A 15,039-nucleotide genomic window follows, 5' to 3' on the forward strand; every position below is an offset into this window, starting at 1 on the left:
AAATGTCCACTTTTAACAATAACCTATTGTAAATATCTGAGTCCATTCTGTTGGGGATGTGGAAGGTTGGGCGTGGATCCAGTCGCCGCCTCCACCAGGGAATCAACAGGCGGCGCCTGGAAACCCGCCCCCTTCTGCCGGGTATTTAAATGCCGCTCACTGGGACCGGAATCCAACAGTCCGGGAGCTGGTTTGTTCACTGAGTTCTGGACAGAACCATTTTCCCCAAGTGACCAGAAGAATGAGGTCGGCGATTTCTCTCAGTTTGTTGCTGACTTTCTTATCCCGTGAGTAGTTTTTATTGTCCAAGTCTCTCACTGTTACCGTCTCAGTGTTAATCTCTCTCTGGAATGTCACAGAGTCAGGAATCAGTTCACGAGGATTAATCCTCGGGGTTTTTGATATATTTTTACAGGTGTCCAGTCGGAGGTTGTGTTGACTCAGCCAGAGGCAGAGACCGGGCGTCCCGGAGGCTCCCTGAGACTGACCTGTAAAACCAGCGGCTTCGATCTTGGCAGCTACTACATGCACTGGGTCCGACAGGTTCCCGGGCAGGGGCTGGAGTGGCTGCTTTGGTACAAAAGTTCATCCAGCAACTACTATGCCCCAGGAATTAAGAATCGATTTACTGCGTCCAAAGACACTTCAAGGAGCATCTTCTCCTTGGACATGACGAGCCTGAAGACTGAAGACACCGCCATCTATTACTGTGCAAGTAGAGCAGTGGGGTCACAGTGCTGTGCACAGCGACATCCTCATACAAAAACTTCAGAAGGAGTTTGTTCAAATTGGTGATCACGATCACAACAGGAAAAGTCAAAGAAAATGGGAGCTAAATAAAATAATGGGTATAAGTAATATTGGTTTGTAAAAATATGTAAAAGTCTTCCGCTTTGTTTGTGTTTACGGACACGCAAAATCTTCACAGAGGCTTTTAAAGAACTCCAATCACATTTATAAATATAATGTGACCAGCACAAGCTGAAATATCTCACTGATTCACTTTTAGGCGTATCGGAATCAGGTTTTTGAGAGCGCAGTGAGATTAAATCTCTGTATTTTACAGTGAACAGTCTGCCGCAGTATTTGACATGGTGTGTCTCACTGTGATATACGGGACGGACTACTGGGGACAAGGGACCATGATGACGGTGACTGCCGGTAAGAACCACACATTTATTTAGTAACTGTTTTATTTGATTCTTTGCTTTTTTTGTCTATTTTAATAATTCATTCAGCCAATGAAACCTGAGTTTGGTGGATTCTATATGCAGAAGTTTTTACAATGTTTCATGTGATTCTGCTGAAATTGAGTTATATAATTCCGCTGTGTTTTGATAAAAAGTGCTGCTGAGGGATTGAGACATTGGTTGTTGTGATTTTGTGTTTATCTGCTGAGGATACTGTGTGGCCGGGCTACTTGAAATATCTAACGTTTGTAAAAACAGTTTGACGTTTCTGCAATGTTTAACCTCGGTGACATCTAATGGCTGCGGGTTTTACCGTCTGTTGCACAAGGGTTTAAATCGGTTTGAAATCAAACCCAATATTAACAAAATATGCCAAGTTTCAATATTAATTTATTGAACATGTTCCGCCTACTCACAATGCCGTTGACATTATTCCATATTTCTGTTTAGTTTAATTATTCATTCATTTGGTGACGAGCGGTTGTCTGGATTCGATATTCAGATTTTCTTGCAATGTTACATTGGATTCTGTTGGAAGTGTTTGTACAATTGAGCTGCTTCTCCGTGAAACGGGTTTCAGTCCCTCAGTGATGTGATTTTGGTGTTTTTCTGCTGAGGAGATTGTGTATCTGGGTGACTTTGAATTAGTAGAATTTATGAAACGGTTTGGCGGTTCTGCATTGTTTCTGCATTGTTTAAACTCGGTGACATTGAGCGGTTACACGTTTTGCGTTTGAATCGAAGCAGCCTACGCGTTTGTATCTGCTTGAAGCGCGATTGTAGGCAGAAAACAAACAGGCTTCAGAAATGGCTAAAAAAGCATTTACAGATGTGTTAGAACATTTTGTCTTTATTTTAAGTGATAATTGCAGAATAAACTAAACCATGGATTATGACGCTCATTCAGAACATAATTCGTTACTGCAATCAGAAACTATACAATTACCAAGTTTTCAAACTGTAGAGTAAAATTAATACAATTCATACAATTATAATGTGGTAATATTTCTCCATGTTGACGGAACAGCTTTCATGTTAACCTAATTGATCATTAATCGCCTTTCACAATTCTGCTGTGCACTGCGCACAATTAACATGATCGGGAAAGTGTTTAGGCTGGAAACATTTTGTGATTATGCATGAAAAAATTTCAGTAAGAATATACTGACTACAGAATTGTTCAGTTTCAAAAGAGATTTTGAATTACTTTTTTATGTCCCTGATAACTTTTGCATTGACTTAAAGAGGAGTTTGACATTGCAGTTTGGCAATATGTCTATCCGGTTATTACATTCTTTCTGTGCAGCCGTAACCATATTATTCCTTCAATGTCATTGGGATTTGGATAGCGAGATAATTGTCACTAATCTAATTTTAAACAGTTTACAGGGGGGTGTAATTCGCTGGCAGTAAAGGAATTGTTCTTACATTTTTTTTGAACTGGAGGAAGGTGCAGACTGCATATAAATAGAGATTGACAAGTAAAAGCTTGAAATTCGAACAGGTTAATTTAATTGCAAACATTAGTATTAGTTTTGAACTTAATAACAACATCCTGCCTCCCATAGCTGTGTTGTACACAGAATAGAATTATAGGAGAAGAACAGATTATATCTGAGATTCATGCTTAATTCTTATTAAATATTAAATTGAAGAACAAAATCTGGAATCAATTTGCCGGTTATATTTCAGTGGTGCAGATGATCTGAATGAATTATTCTCATCAAATTGTATACTGATCAATTTGGATCTTCTTTCAGTGAACAATGTATTTAACAATTAAATTATAGGGATTGTTATCTAGGAAGCACTTTCATTGATAATAAGTAACTGCCAGGAACATTTGTTTACATATAGCTCGGACTTAAGGCAAGTTTGATTCAGCAAACAGATGATATTACACCTCATCGACAGTTAATGCGATGTGAATCCGGCCAGATTTGAAAGTGTTTCAAATATTCAACTCATAAATTCGTCGTGTGAATTACTCGATGAGAATAGATGGAATTTATGATTTCTCAATCCGTTTAGAAACGCATAGTTTACAATTTTGTCCATTAAAACAGAGCAGGAGAAGTAAAAATAAAATAGTAAATATTGATCAGATTTAAGTAAAATTGATATACTTGCCTGAATATTACCATCTTGTAATTTGAAGTTTATTGTTCAACATTGTTTCAGTGTCAGGTTGATTTAAATAAACCCCAATTATCTCACAAAGTACCAGGGAGAAACAAATTTTCAATTATTGAAAACTATTTTTATTATAAAGTAGAAATCAGCTAACAAGAAAATGAATTGACAATAACAAGATAATTAACTTACAATATAATATCAGTGATCATTAATTCAACATAAATGAACTCCAACAATTAAATAGTATACTGGACATTATAGTGATGCAAAATCTCAAAGGGTGGAGAGAATTTTGAATTGTATCCAAAATGAATTGAGAAAAGAATACTTTTCTTACTCAGCTGTGCTCAGCTCGATAAGGTGTTCCACCTCGATGTTTTTATTGGTTATATTTATACCTAAAATCAAATCAAATCAGTGGGTAATGGGTTTTCAATGTGAATGTTTCCTTATTTGTTTAATTCTTACCCTGTCATTGAGTCTTTATTACGGACAACCAATTATCCTGAATCTGTGGTATTTGCTGTGCTCTTTTTAAGGGTAACTTAAATCGTACATTGTTTGGAGATTTGAGTCAGACGGAGAATTAGATGGAGTTCAAAGGGAGCTTTGAAATGAAAATCATTTTTCATTTCAAAGAAGTCATAGAATAATTGTAGCAAATTGGCCATTGATCAATTAGAATCAAACAGCTTGAATGAAATGGACAGATTGAACAGATCTATCTGCTGGGAACTCGATTGTTGCACCATTTGTGTCTGTTCTGTTTCTGTGCGCGTGGTCACTGTGTTGGGACCAGGAATCTTCCTGGCTGGTTGTTAACCTTCTGGTTCGCTCTCCTGTATTTCAGGAAGTGCAATTTGACTTATTCCTTCAAAAAACTTGTATTTGTGAGAAATGTGAAAGTTTGACTTTTTGACCAGGCGCCTCAGAAATGAGATGCCCAACCCATTGTGACAGTCAGAAAGGACAATTCAGAAACGACAGACAGACTGTCGAAGGAGGTTTGGTCAATTTTAAGCCAGTGATGTAACTGTCTTGGGAGTGTTCGGTTAGGAAATGCAGAGAGTTTTATCTTATTTTAATCCGTGCTGTAGCAGTCCTTGACCTATTTGATTGGACAATGCGGAGGAAGAAATTAGCCTGTATCTTATTTTTAATCCTGTCATAGGATGTTGGGGTCGCTGGCAAGGCCAGCATTGTTGCCCATCCTAATTTCCCATCCTTGAGAAAGCGTTGAAATGCCACCTCCTTGAATAGCTGCAGGTACACTCACAGTGCTGTTAGGTCGGGAGTTCCAGGATTTTGACCCATTGACAGTGAAGCAACGGCAATATAGTTCCAAGTCAGGATGTTCAGTATCTTGGAGGGGAACATACAGGAGTTTCCAAGCACCTGCTGCCCTTGTCCTTCTAGTTAGGAGAGGTTGCGGGTTTTGAAGGAGCCTTGGTGAGTTGCTGCATTGCATCTTGTATATGGTACATACTGCTGTCACTATGCGTCAGTGGGGGAGGGAGTGAAAGTTTAAGGCAGTGGATGGGGTACCAATTCTGTGGGCTGCTTTGTCCTAGATAGTATCGAGTTCCTAGGGGTTTTTTGAAGTTTCACACATTGAGGCAAGTGGAAACTATTCAATCCCAGTCCTGACTTGTGCCTTGTAGATGGTCAGTTTTCTTTGGGTGATAGGAGTTGAATTACTCGCCGCAGAATTCCCAGCCTCTGACCGGCTCCTGCAGCACAGCACTTATATCAAAACCGGATTGAACCCTCTCCTGGGCATATTTGATGGAACAATGTAGAGAGAGTTTTATTTTATGTCAAACCGATGCTGTACCTGACCCGGAGTGTTTGACAATTCAGTGGAGAGTTGGCTTTCTGTTGAATCCCACCCTTGCAGCTGATGACAGGAGTGTACTGGGGAAGGAGTGGGGGCTTTAATCCATATCTTAACTTGTCCTGTTCCTTACCTGACAGTCTTTTCCCCGCAGAGGTCAAACAAACTGAATCATCATCGAACTGTGGGTTCTCTAGCCAGATCTGTGAAAATTAGTTGTTCCATTGCTCGGGTGAAATGACGCACGTTAATTGTTTTTAACAATATTTCTGGAGAGAACATGTATAGATTTTAATGAATTAATTATGTTTAAGCATTTTGAGTATCCGAAAATCATTGAATGTGAGTGACCTGAACTTGAACACAATTTCAGAACAAACAGAATCAGGGAGTGACAGGGAGGCTCCAGAGAGCAGCGCCTGTTCTGATCTGATCAGAGGCTGCAAGTTATTTAAATGATTGAAATGGACAATGACCAGACTCACGCTCCAAACAACCAGTTGCGGGGGATTTGGGGCAAAGGAGCCGCCATCAAGAAGTGAATCATTGGATTGCCGCCTGCAAGGGGAGGAATGAATGACAGAAATGAAAGCATGAGAGGACATTCGGCCCTTCTATCCTGCCCTCCATTCAGTAAGATCATGGCTGATCTACCTCGACTCACTCAGTCTCTTGACCACACACCATCACTCGCTCACTCTCTGTGTCACACAGGCTGTTTCTCACACACCTGCACACACTCACTAACACGCACTCTCTCTGATAGACACACACTCTCTCTTTCTCTCTCTGTCACACACACATGCATACACACACACACACACTCTCTCACATTCTCCCTCTCACACACAAACTCTCTTTAACATGCACACACCCTGCCTCTCACACATTGCCTCTCTTTTTCACACACACTCTCACACAGACACTCACATTCTCTCAGACACATACACTCTCTCAACTACACACACTCTCACACACGTGCACCCTCTCTCCCATACACATTCACACTCTCACACATGCACACACTCTCCATTCTCCCTCTCTCACTCACGCACAGACACATAACACTCTCTGACACACACACACATCCTCATTCTCTCTCACGCACACACAGAAACACAAACACATTCCCTCTCACACGCACTGTTTCTCTCACACATGCACTGTCTCTCACACTCGCTCTCACACACACACTCTCTCTGACACACACACTGGCTCTCTCTCTCACACACTCTCACACATTTTTCTACATATCACTCACACCCCTACACTCTCTCTCTCTCTCTCACACACACACACACACACACACACACACACACACACACACACAGTTGCTCTCTCTATCACAAACACAGTAGCTCTCCCTCACACACATTTCTCTGTCTCAGACACTCTCACACTTATACTCCCTATGGCACACACATAAAAACACACTCTCCCTCTCTCTCACACACTGTCTCTCTCATTCTCTCTCTCTCTCACACACACACACATTCTCTATCTCACATATTCTCACACTTATACTCCCTATCTCACTCACACACACACACACACACTCTCTCTCTCTCTGTCTGTCTCTTTCTCTGTCTCTCTCTCAAAAACACATACACTTGCACTCTCTCTCTCTTTCTCTTTCTCACACACACAAACATTCTCACATGAGAAGTGGGCTGAAAATACTAATTGCAGAATGAAAAGCCGTGAAGCTACGTGCATGTTTATTGTTCCATTTCTGAAGACCTGTTGTGTAAAATGAAATTACACAGGTGACATCACTATATATGTGGAGAATTTCCAAGTGTTGAACCAAACACAAAGGAACACGGAAAGGGGAGGGATGTGGCGGAGACCATGGCCTCCTGGATCCCCAACATGGTGCACACTTGGTGCAAGATGCCTGCGTGGCCCATCCTGGTTTTTCTGTAACCGTCCCCTCCAGCCCCTTCAGTCTGCCTATTCTCGCACTGGCACGGGTTTCTTAAAGAAAGGCATCGGCATTAAAACAGCTGGCCAGCAATCTACACTGCTGCCTGACTTTACACAGCCGGTGTTACTGAAAGCTGATCAATATGGAGAATCGGGACAGGATCGATGGAGAGGAAGAGAAGGAGGTGGAGGTGATGGATCCGAATGGAGGAGCCCCCAGCTCGGCTGTGGACAACAGGCAATGGAAAGCTGAGCCAGAGCAGAAAATCATCCGGAGAAACATCGCCTTGATGAGCCTCCTGCACCTGGGCACCCTCACTACCCACAATCACTCACCCTCACTCACCATCACTCACTCACTCACCCTCAGACCCTCGCCCTCACTCAATCGCCCTCAGTCACTCACCCTCAATCACTCGCCCTCACTCCCTCCCTCACCCACCCTTGCTCACCCACCCTCACTCACCCATGTTCACTCCCTCATCCTCACTCACTCACCCTCACTCCCTCGCTCACCAACCCTCACTCACCCACCCTCGCTCACGCACCCTCACTCACTCACCCAGCCTCACCCACCTTCACTCACCCTCATTCACTCACCATCAATTACTCACTAACCTTCACTCACTCACCCTCACTCACTCAGCCTTCACTCACTCACGCACCCTCACTCGCCCTCACCCACTCACCCCCATTCACTCACCCTCATTCACTCACCATCAATTGCTCACTCGCTCACTCACACTCACTCGCTCACTCACCCTCACTCACCCTTACCCACCCAGCCTCATTCAAACTCACTCACCCACCCTCACTCACCTACCCTCACTCACCCTCACTCACCCCCACTCACTCACCCTCATTCACTCACCATCAATTACACACTCATTCATCCTCACTCACTAACCCACACTCATTCACACTCATTCACTCACACTCAAGCACCCATCCTTCCTCATCCACCCTCACTCATCCTCACTCAAATTCACTCACCCACCCATCCTCACTCACCTATCTTCACTCACACTAAATAACTCATCCATCCACCCTCACACACCCACCCTCACTCACATACCCACCCTCACATACCCACCAACCCTCACTCATACTCTCATCTACCCTCATTCAATCACCCACCCTCACTCACTCATCCATCCTCACTCACCACATTCAGACACCTGTCCACGCTCACTCACCACCCACCCTCATTCACTCCTTCACTCACCCACGCACCCTCATTCACTCAGCCACCCACTCTCACTCAGCCACCCTCACTTTGTCAATCATGCACACGCTCACTCACTCGATCACTTTTCAGTGTGTGGGAGGGCAGGAACTGTGGGGAAGAGAGACCTGGAAGCGATGCCTGAGGCCGACCAGTGCCGGAAAGTGGAGCAAGGCCGAATGGAGCGATGAGCATTGGTGGAAGCGCAGAAAGCCTGGGGAAAAGGCAGGGAGGCAGGGGAAAGGGCAGAGAGGCGGGGGAAAGGGCAGGCAGCCGAGGGGTTGGGGGGGAATGGCATAGAAACGGGGCAAAGGTCAGCGAACAGGGGAAAAGGTCAGAGGGCCGGGCGAAATCGCAGACACTCGTGGAGTAAGAGCAGAGAGCTGGAGGAGAAAGGGCAGAAAGGCGGGGAGGAAAGGGCAGAGAGTCGGGAGGGGGAAAGGGCAGAGAGGCGGGAGGGGGAAAGGGCAGAGAGGCGGGAGGGGGAAAGGGCAGAGAGGAGGAAGGGGGGAAAGGGCAGAGGGGCGGGAGAGGGAAAGGGCAGAGAGGCGGGAGGGGGAAAGGGCAGAGAGGCGGGGGGAGAGAAAGGGCAGAGAGGCGGGAGGGGGAAAGGACAGAGAGGCGGGAGGGGGTAAAGGGCAGAGAGGCGGGTGGGGTAAAGGGCAGAGAGGAGGGAGGGGTAAAGGGCAGAGAGGCGGGTGGGGGAAAGGGCAGAGAGGCGGGTGGGGGAAAGGGCAGAGAGGCGGGTGGGGGAAAGGGCAGAGAGGCGGGTGGGGGAAAGGGCAGAGAGGCGGGTGGGGGAAAGGGCAGAGAGGTGGGAATGGGAAAGGGCAGAGAGGCGGGTGGGGGAAAGGGCAGAGAGGCGGGAGGGGTAAAGGGCAGAGAGGTGGGAGGGGTAAAGGGCAGAGAGGCAGCAGGGGAAAAGGGCAGAGAGGAGGGAGGGCGAAAGGGCAGAGAGGAGGAAGGGGGAAAGGTCAGAGAGGAGGGAGGGGGAAAGGTTAGAGACGAGGGAGGGGGAAAGGTCAGAGAGGCGGAGGGGGTAAAGGGCAGAGAGGCGGGAGGGGGAAAGGGCAGAGATGCGGAAGGGGGAAAAGGGCAGAGAGCTGGGGTAATGTTCAGAGAGCCAGTGCAAAAGATCAGAGAGCCATGGAGTAAGTGCAGAGAGGCGGGAGGGGGAAAGGGCAGAGAGGCGGGAGGGGGAAAGGGCAGAGAGGCGGGAGGGGGAAAGGGCAGCGAGGCGGGAGGGGGAAAGGACAGAGAGGCGGGAGGGGGAGGGCAGAGAGGCGGGAGGGGGAAAGGGCAGAGAGGCGGGAGGGGTAAAGGGCAGAGAGGTGGGAGGGGTAAAGGGCAGAGAGGCAGCAAGGGAAAAGGGCAGAGAGGAGGGAGGGCGAAAGGGCAGAGAGGAGGAAGGGGGAAAGGTCAGAGAGGAGGGAGGGGGAAAGGTTAGAGACGAGGGAGGGGGAAAGGTCAGAGAGGCGGAGGGGGTAAAGGGCAGAGAGGCGGGAGGGGGAAAGGGCAGAGATGCGGAAGGGGGAAAAGGGCAGAGAGCTGGGGTAATGTTCAGAGAGCCAGTGCAAAAGATCAGAGAGCCATGGAGTAAGTGCAGAGAGGCGGGAGGGGGAAAGGGCAGAGAGGCGGGAGGGGGAAAGGGCAGAGAGGCGGGAGGGGGAAAGGGCAGAGAGGCGGGAGGGGGAAAGGGCAGAGAGGCGGGAGGGGGAAAGGGCAGAGAGGCGGGAGGGGGAAAGGGCAGAGAGGCGGGAGGGGGAAAGGGCAGCGAGGCGGGAGGGGGAAAGGACAGAGAGGCGGGAGGGGGAGGGCAGAGAGGCGGGAGGGGGAAAGGGCAGAGAGGCGGGAGGGGGAAAGGGCAGAGAGGCGGGAGGGGGAAAGGGCAGAGAGGCGGGAGGGGGAAAGGGCAGAGAGGCGGGAGGGGAAAAGGGCAGAGAGGCGGGGGGGAAAGGGCAGCGAGGCGGGAGGGGGAAAGGGCAGCGAGGCGGGAGGGGGAAAGGGCAGCGAGGCGGGAGGGGGAAAGGGCAGCGAGGCGGGAGGGGGAAAGGGCAGAGAGGCGGGAGGGGGAAAGAGCAGAGAGGCGGGAGGGGGAAAGGGCAGAGAGGCGGGAGAGGGAAAGGGCAGAGAGGCGGGAGGGGGAAAGGGCAGAGAGGCGGGAGGGGGAAAGGGCAGAGAGGCGGGAGAGGGAAAGGGCAGAGAGGCGGGAGGGATAAAGGGCAGAGAGGCGGGAGGGGGAAAGGGCGGAGTGGAGAGAGGGTGGAAAGGGCAGAGAGGCGGAAGGGGGAAAGGGCAGAGAGGCGGGAGGGCGAAAGGGCAGAGATGCATGGGGGGGAAGGGCAGAGAGGCGGAAGGGGAAAGGGCAGAAAGGCGGGGGGACAGGGCAGAGAGGGGGAAGGGCAGGGAGGCCGGGCTATAGCGGGGAGAGCCCGTCTAAAGTAGTTGCGAGCCGAGGCCCTGGGCCCCACTCTCCCTATCTCTCCCTCTCTCTCTCCCTCATTGTCTCTCCTCCTCCTGAAATCCTGCCTATTCCCGGGGAAAGGCGCTAAGTGCCTGGGATAGAAGGGAGACAATGTGTCTGTGCGCTTCCCCCCGGCTCCCTGCGCCTTTCTCCAGCGGGTGTTCGCTGCCCCTCCAATCACAACCTGTTTGTCTCCCACTTTTACTGCTGATAGGCCCACAAGCCAGCCTATCAGCCGCTAACGGGATAGAAGACCCGCCTGTGATTGGAGGAGCAATTGAAGATACGGATATCTTCAACTCCATTTACCCGTTTTACCAGCATTTTGAACAACGGCTCCAGGGTCCATAAAGAGGGGCTTCGGGAGCCACAATCCAGCCACGGGACACGGATGGGACAAGTCCGTAATAAAGGAAAATAAGGAAATGGGCAGAGAAGTTGCACAAATATTTTGGCCTTAACGAGGTGGTTGCTAAAATAGCACAGGCATTGGTTTTAATTTTCCAAAATTCCCTAGATTCTGGAAAGGTCTCATCAGATTGGAAAATAGAGAATGAGGCTTTTATATTAATTAAAGGAGGGAAAGGGAAAGCAAGAAACTACAGGCCAATGAGCTTAACATCTGTCAGAACAAAAATGCTGGAATCTATTATTATGGAGTCTATCATGGGTCACTCAGAAAATCCAAATTCAATTATGTGGATCCATCATGGTTTTGTGAAAGGGAAATCATGTTTGGCTTATTTATTTGAGGCCTTTCGGGGAAGCAAAAAGGAACATGAATAAAGGGGAATCTGTGGATCTGCTGTACTTGTGCTCCCAGAAGGCATTTGACAAAGTGGCACATCAAAGGTTACTACACAAAATAATGGTGTCGGCTGTCACAGTTCAGCACGGGTAGAAGTTTGGTTAGCTATCAGGAAACAGAGAGTTGGGATAAATTGTTTATTTTAGGTTGGCAAGATGTGACAAGTGAAGTGCCACAGGGATCAATGCTGCGGCCTCAACTATTTACAAATTACTATGAACGAAAGGACTGAATGAATTTGCTAAATTTGCTGATAACACAAAGATAGATAGGAATGTAAATGGTGAAGAGGGGATAAAGGTCAGCAAAGGGACATAGATAGGTTAAGTGAGTGGGCAAAAAAATGAAGATGCCGTATAATGTGGAAAAATATAAACTTGTCCACTTTGGATTGAAGAATACAAAATCAGCATATTATTGAAAGGGAGAGAGATTGCAGAACCCTGAGGTACAGAGGAATGTGGATCCCTTCGTGCATGAATCACAAAAAGTTATAACACAGGAACAGCAAGTGATGAGGAAGGCAAAGGGAATCTTGTCATTTACTACAAAGGGAATAGAATATAAAAATAAGAATGTTTTGCTACATTTTAACAGGGCGTTGATGAGACCCTGTGAATTACTGTGTCCAGATTTGGTCTCATTTAAGAAAGGTTATAAAAGCATTAGAAGCTCTTCAGAGAATGTTCATATAAATGATACTGAGAGGTGTTGTCGGTTATCTCATGAGGAGAGTTTGGATAGGCTGGGCCTGTGTCCATTGGATTTTAGAATAATGAGAGCTGATTTTATTGAAACATATAAGATCCTGAGGGAAATTGACAGGGTGGATGCTGAAAGGATGTTTCCCCTTGTGAGAGAAACTAACGATAGGGAACACGGTTTAAAAATAAGAGGTCTCTCATTTCAGACGGAAATGAAGACATTTTATTTTTCTCTCAAAGGTCGTGAAACTTTGGAACTCTCTTCCCCAGAGAGCGATGGAGGAGGAGTCATTAATATTTCCAGGCAGAGGTAGAGAGATTCTTCATTGACAAGGGAGTCAAAGGTTAGCGGAGAGTAGGCGGGAATGTGGAGTTAACGCCACAATCAGATCAGCTATGATCGGAGTGATTGGTGGAGGAGGCTCGAGAGGCAGAATGGCCTACTCCCGCTACTAATCCGCATGTTCATATGTACATACGATTGGAAAATGTTGTACTTACTGTAACTGCTATTCAGTTTAGAGTTCTATTGTCATTATATAGGTACCATTGCAAAGGTACTTTCGAAGGGTCGTTGCTATTCTTTGTTTTGGGGGGACGTGGAGAGGGGAGGGAACATCAGTCAATTTGAACAGATCCAATTTCCAAACTGCAATGATATGAATGACGAGACAATTTCTCTATCACCAAGTGCTGTTGATTGAGAAATAAATGGTGGCGAAATAATGGGGGAAATCCTCTGCTCTTCCATTTTAATCCACTGAAAGGTTGTCATTCAGATGACATCAAAATGTTCTATTTTAGTCATGGGATAGAGGCGGGAAAAGAGGTGTGGGTTTCTAAAGAGGGAACCGACAGGTGAGGGTCACCAAATGATAGAAATAATAAATGATCAAATGTGGATGTGGGTTTTAGTTGGAATATATTAGGATATGTTTATAGTTATAGTCAAATTTTGAGTTGTTTGGTGACTTAATGTTCACAAATCACAGTGTCTAACTTGTTCAATCGGCCTTTCTTTCCCAGCGACACCGTCTCCGCCCACTCTCTACAGGCTGGTCTCCTCCTGCCAGCAACACAACACCGACGGCTCCGTCACCTACGGCTGTTTGGCGATGGACTACTCCCCAGAAATCACTAGCCTGACCTGGAAGAAAGATGGGCAGCCGATGACTGGATTTAAGACTTACCCGTCAGTGAGAAACCAGAAGGGAACCTTCACCCTGAGCAGCCAGTTAACCATCACCGAGTCAGAGGGAGAATGCAGCAAAATCAAGTGTGAGGTTCAATACAGCGGCTCAGCCAAGAGCATTAAAATGCAATGTAAGTGTTGGGGAACCTGTGAGAAACAGAAAGGCTGTGATTAACCTGTACAGGGCCTTGGTTATAACACATTTATAGTGCTCTGCATAGATCTGATCCCTGCAAATTCTAGGGTTACTGTCTATTAACGGAAAAGAACCTATTAAAATATAGGAATTAGTTGTGTCTGTTATCAATTTCTTCTCCCAGAAATGTTTAACCTGTGTTTCTTGAAGGTCCTCCTGACATCTTCCCTCCAACTGTTCTCCTCACCGTGAGTTCCCGGGAAGAAATCACAACCAACAAATTTGCAACCGCCGTCTGTTCAATCGTCGATTTCCGACCAAATCCAATCACCGTGAAGTGGCTGAAGAATGGACAACCCATGGATTCAGGAATTGTCACCTCTCCCGCCTTTGAAGTGAACGGGAACTTCTCGGCGACCAGTCGGCTGAAAGTTTCCGCTGGGGCATGGTTCACCGACGCGGTCTATACCTGTCAGGTCACTCACCAAGGGGTCACCCAAAGTCGAAACGCCACCAAGTGTGAGGGTAAGAAATACAATCCGAGGGAGCAATAGATCATTCTGCTCTCCGATGTTAATCAAATCAGGAATTTATTGGAGTTAGTAGACGGAACAACTTCTAATTTACTATCATGTAGTTATTGTTTAATTCCGATGTAAGGGCTGCATTCGGATTGTTCACCATTAAGGATTTTATCACGTCACGTCTCTGCATTGACGTCACAGAATGAGTGAGGTGGACTTGACATTAGCTTTACCCTGAGTCAGCTGATCATATTTGGAGAGGCAGAAGGTGTCTGGAACCCTTCACTGGTAACAGCTTCGGGATAGAGTGTTGGAAAGTGCATCCACCCTATTTATAAAACGGCTTTCAGTACTGCATTCCAGGGCCCAGGAATGGTATATTTGTATTGGGACTGGGGCAACATAGATTCATGAGAATGTCACCGGGGCTGAAGGACTTAAATTATGAGAACGATTTACACAGACCAAGCTGGTTTTCCATTGTGTAAAGAAAATTAAAGACGATATTTAGAGGTTGATATGTCCAAGGTGATTTATTCTCCTTCAGGGAGTGAAGGCTGAATACTGCTGTCCTGCTTCTGAAGGTGAAAATTTGGTTGATTTTCATTTCTGTCTCACAGATGATTCCCCCTGCCGCAATGATCCCACAATTACTCTACTGCCACCGCCAATAGAACAGGTCTTACTGGAGGCGACCGTGACATTAACCTGCATCGTTTCTAATGCTCCTTATGGAGTCCTCGTGTCCTGGACACAAGAGAAGAAGCCTTTGAAATCAGAGATCGCCGTCCAACCGGGAGCGGATCCTGACAGCGTGGTCAGCAACGTAAACATCTCGACACAAGCCTGGCTGAGTGGGGCTGAGTTCTACTGCGTGGTGAGCCATCAGGATCTGCCGAC

The 15,039-nt window shown here is 46.9% G+C and overlaps 1 gene segment (V, D, J or C); it reads left to right on the forward strand.

Moving 5' to 3' along the window:
* Positions 1 to 1,091: 1,091 nt before the first annotated feature.
* LOC144674856 (Ig heavy chain C region-like) lies at positions 1,092 to 15,033 on the forward strand (the record flags this gene model as incomplete). The annotated part of the segment is given in 4 exon segments: positions 1,092 to 1,161; positions 13,314 to 13,610; positions 13,826 to 14,140; positions 14,760 to 15,033. Coding segments are annotated over 4 exon segments (956 nt in total), but the record flags the coding sequence as incomplete, so codon positions are not given.
* Between the last annotated feature and the right edge of the window lie 6 nt (positions 15,034 to 15,039).

Source organism: Cetorhinus maximus, unplaced genomic scaffold (genome assembly GCF_964194155.1).
Source record: "Cetorhinus maximus unplaced genomic scaffold, sCetMax3.hap1.1 HAP1_SCAFFOLD_831, whole genome shotgun sequence".
In the NCBI taxonomy this organism is placed as follows: domain Eukaryota; kingdom Metazoa; phylum Chordata; class Chondrichthyes; order Lamniformes; family Cetorhinidae; genus Cetorhinus; species Cetorhinus maximus.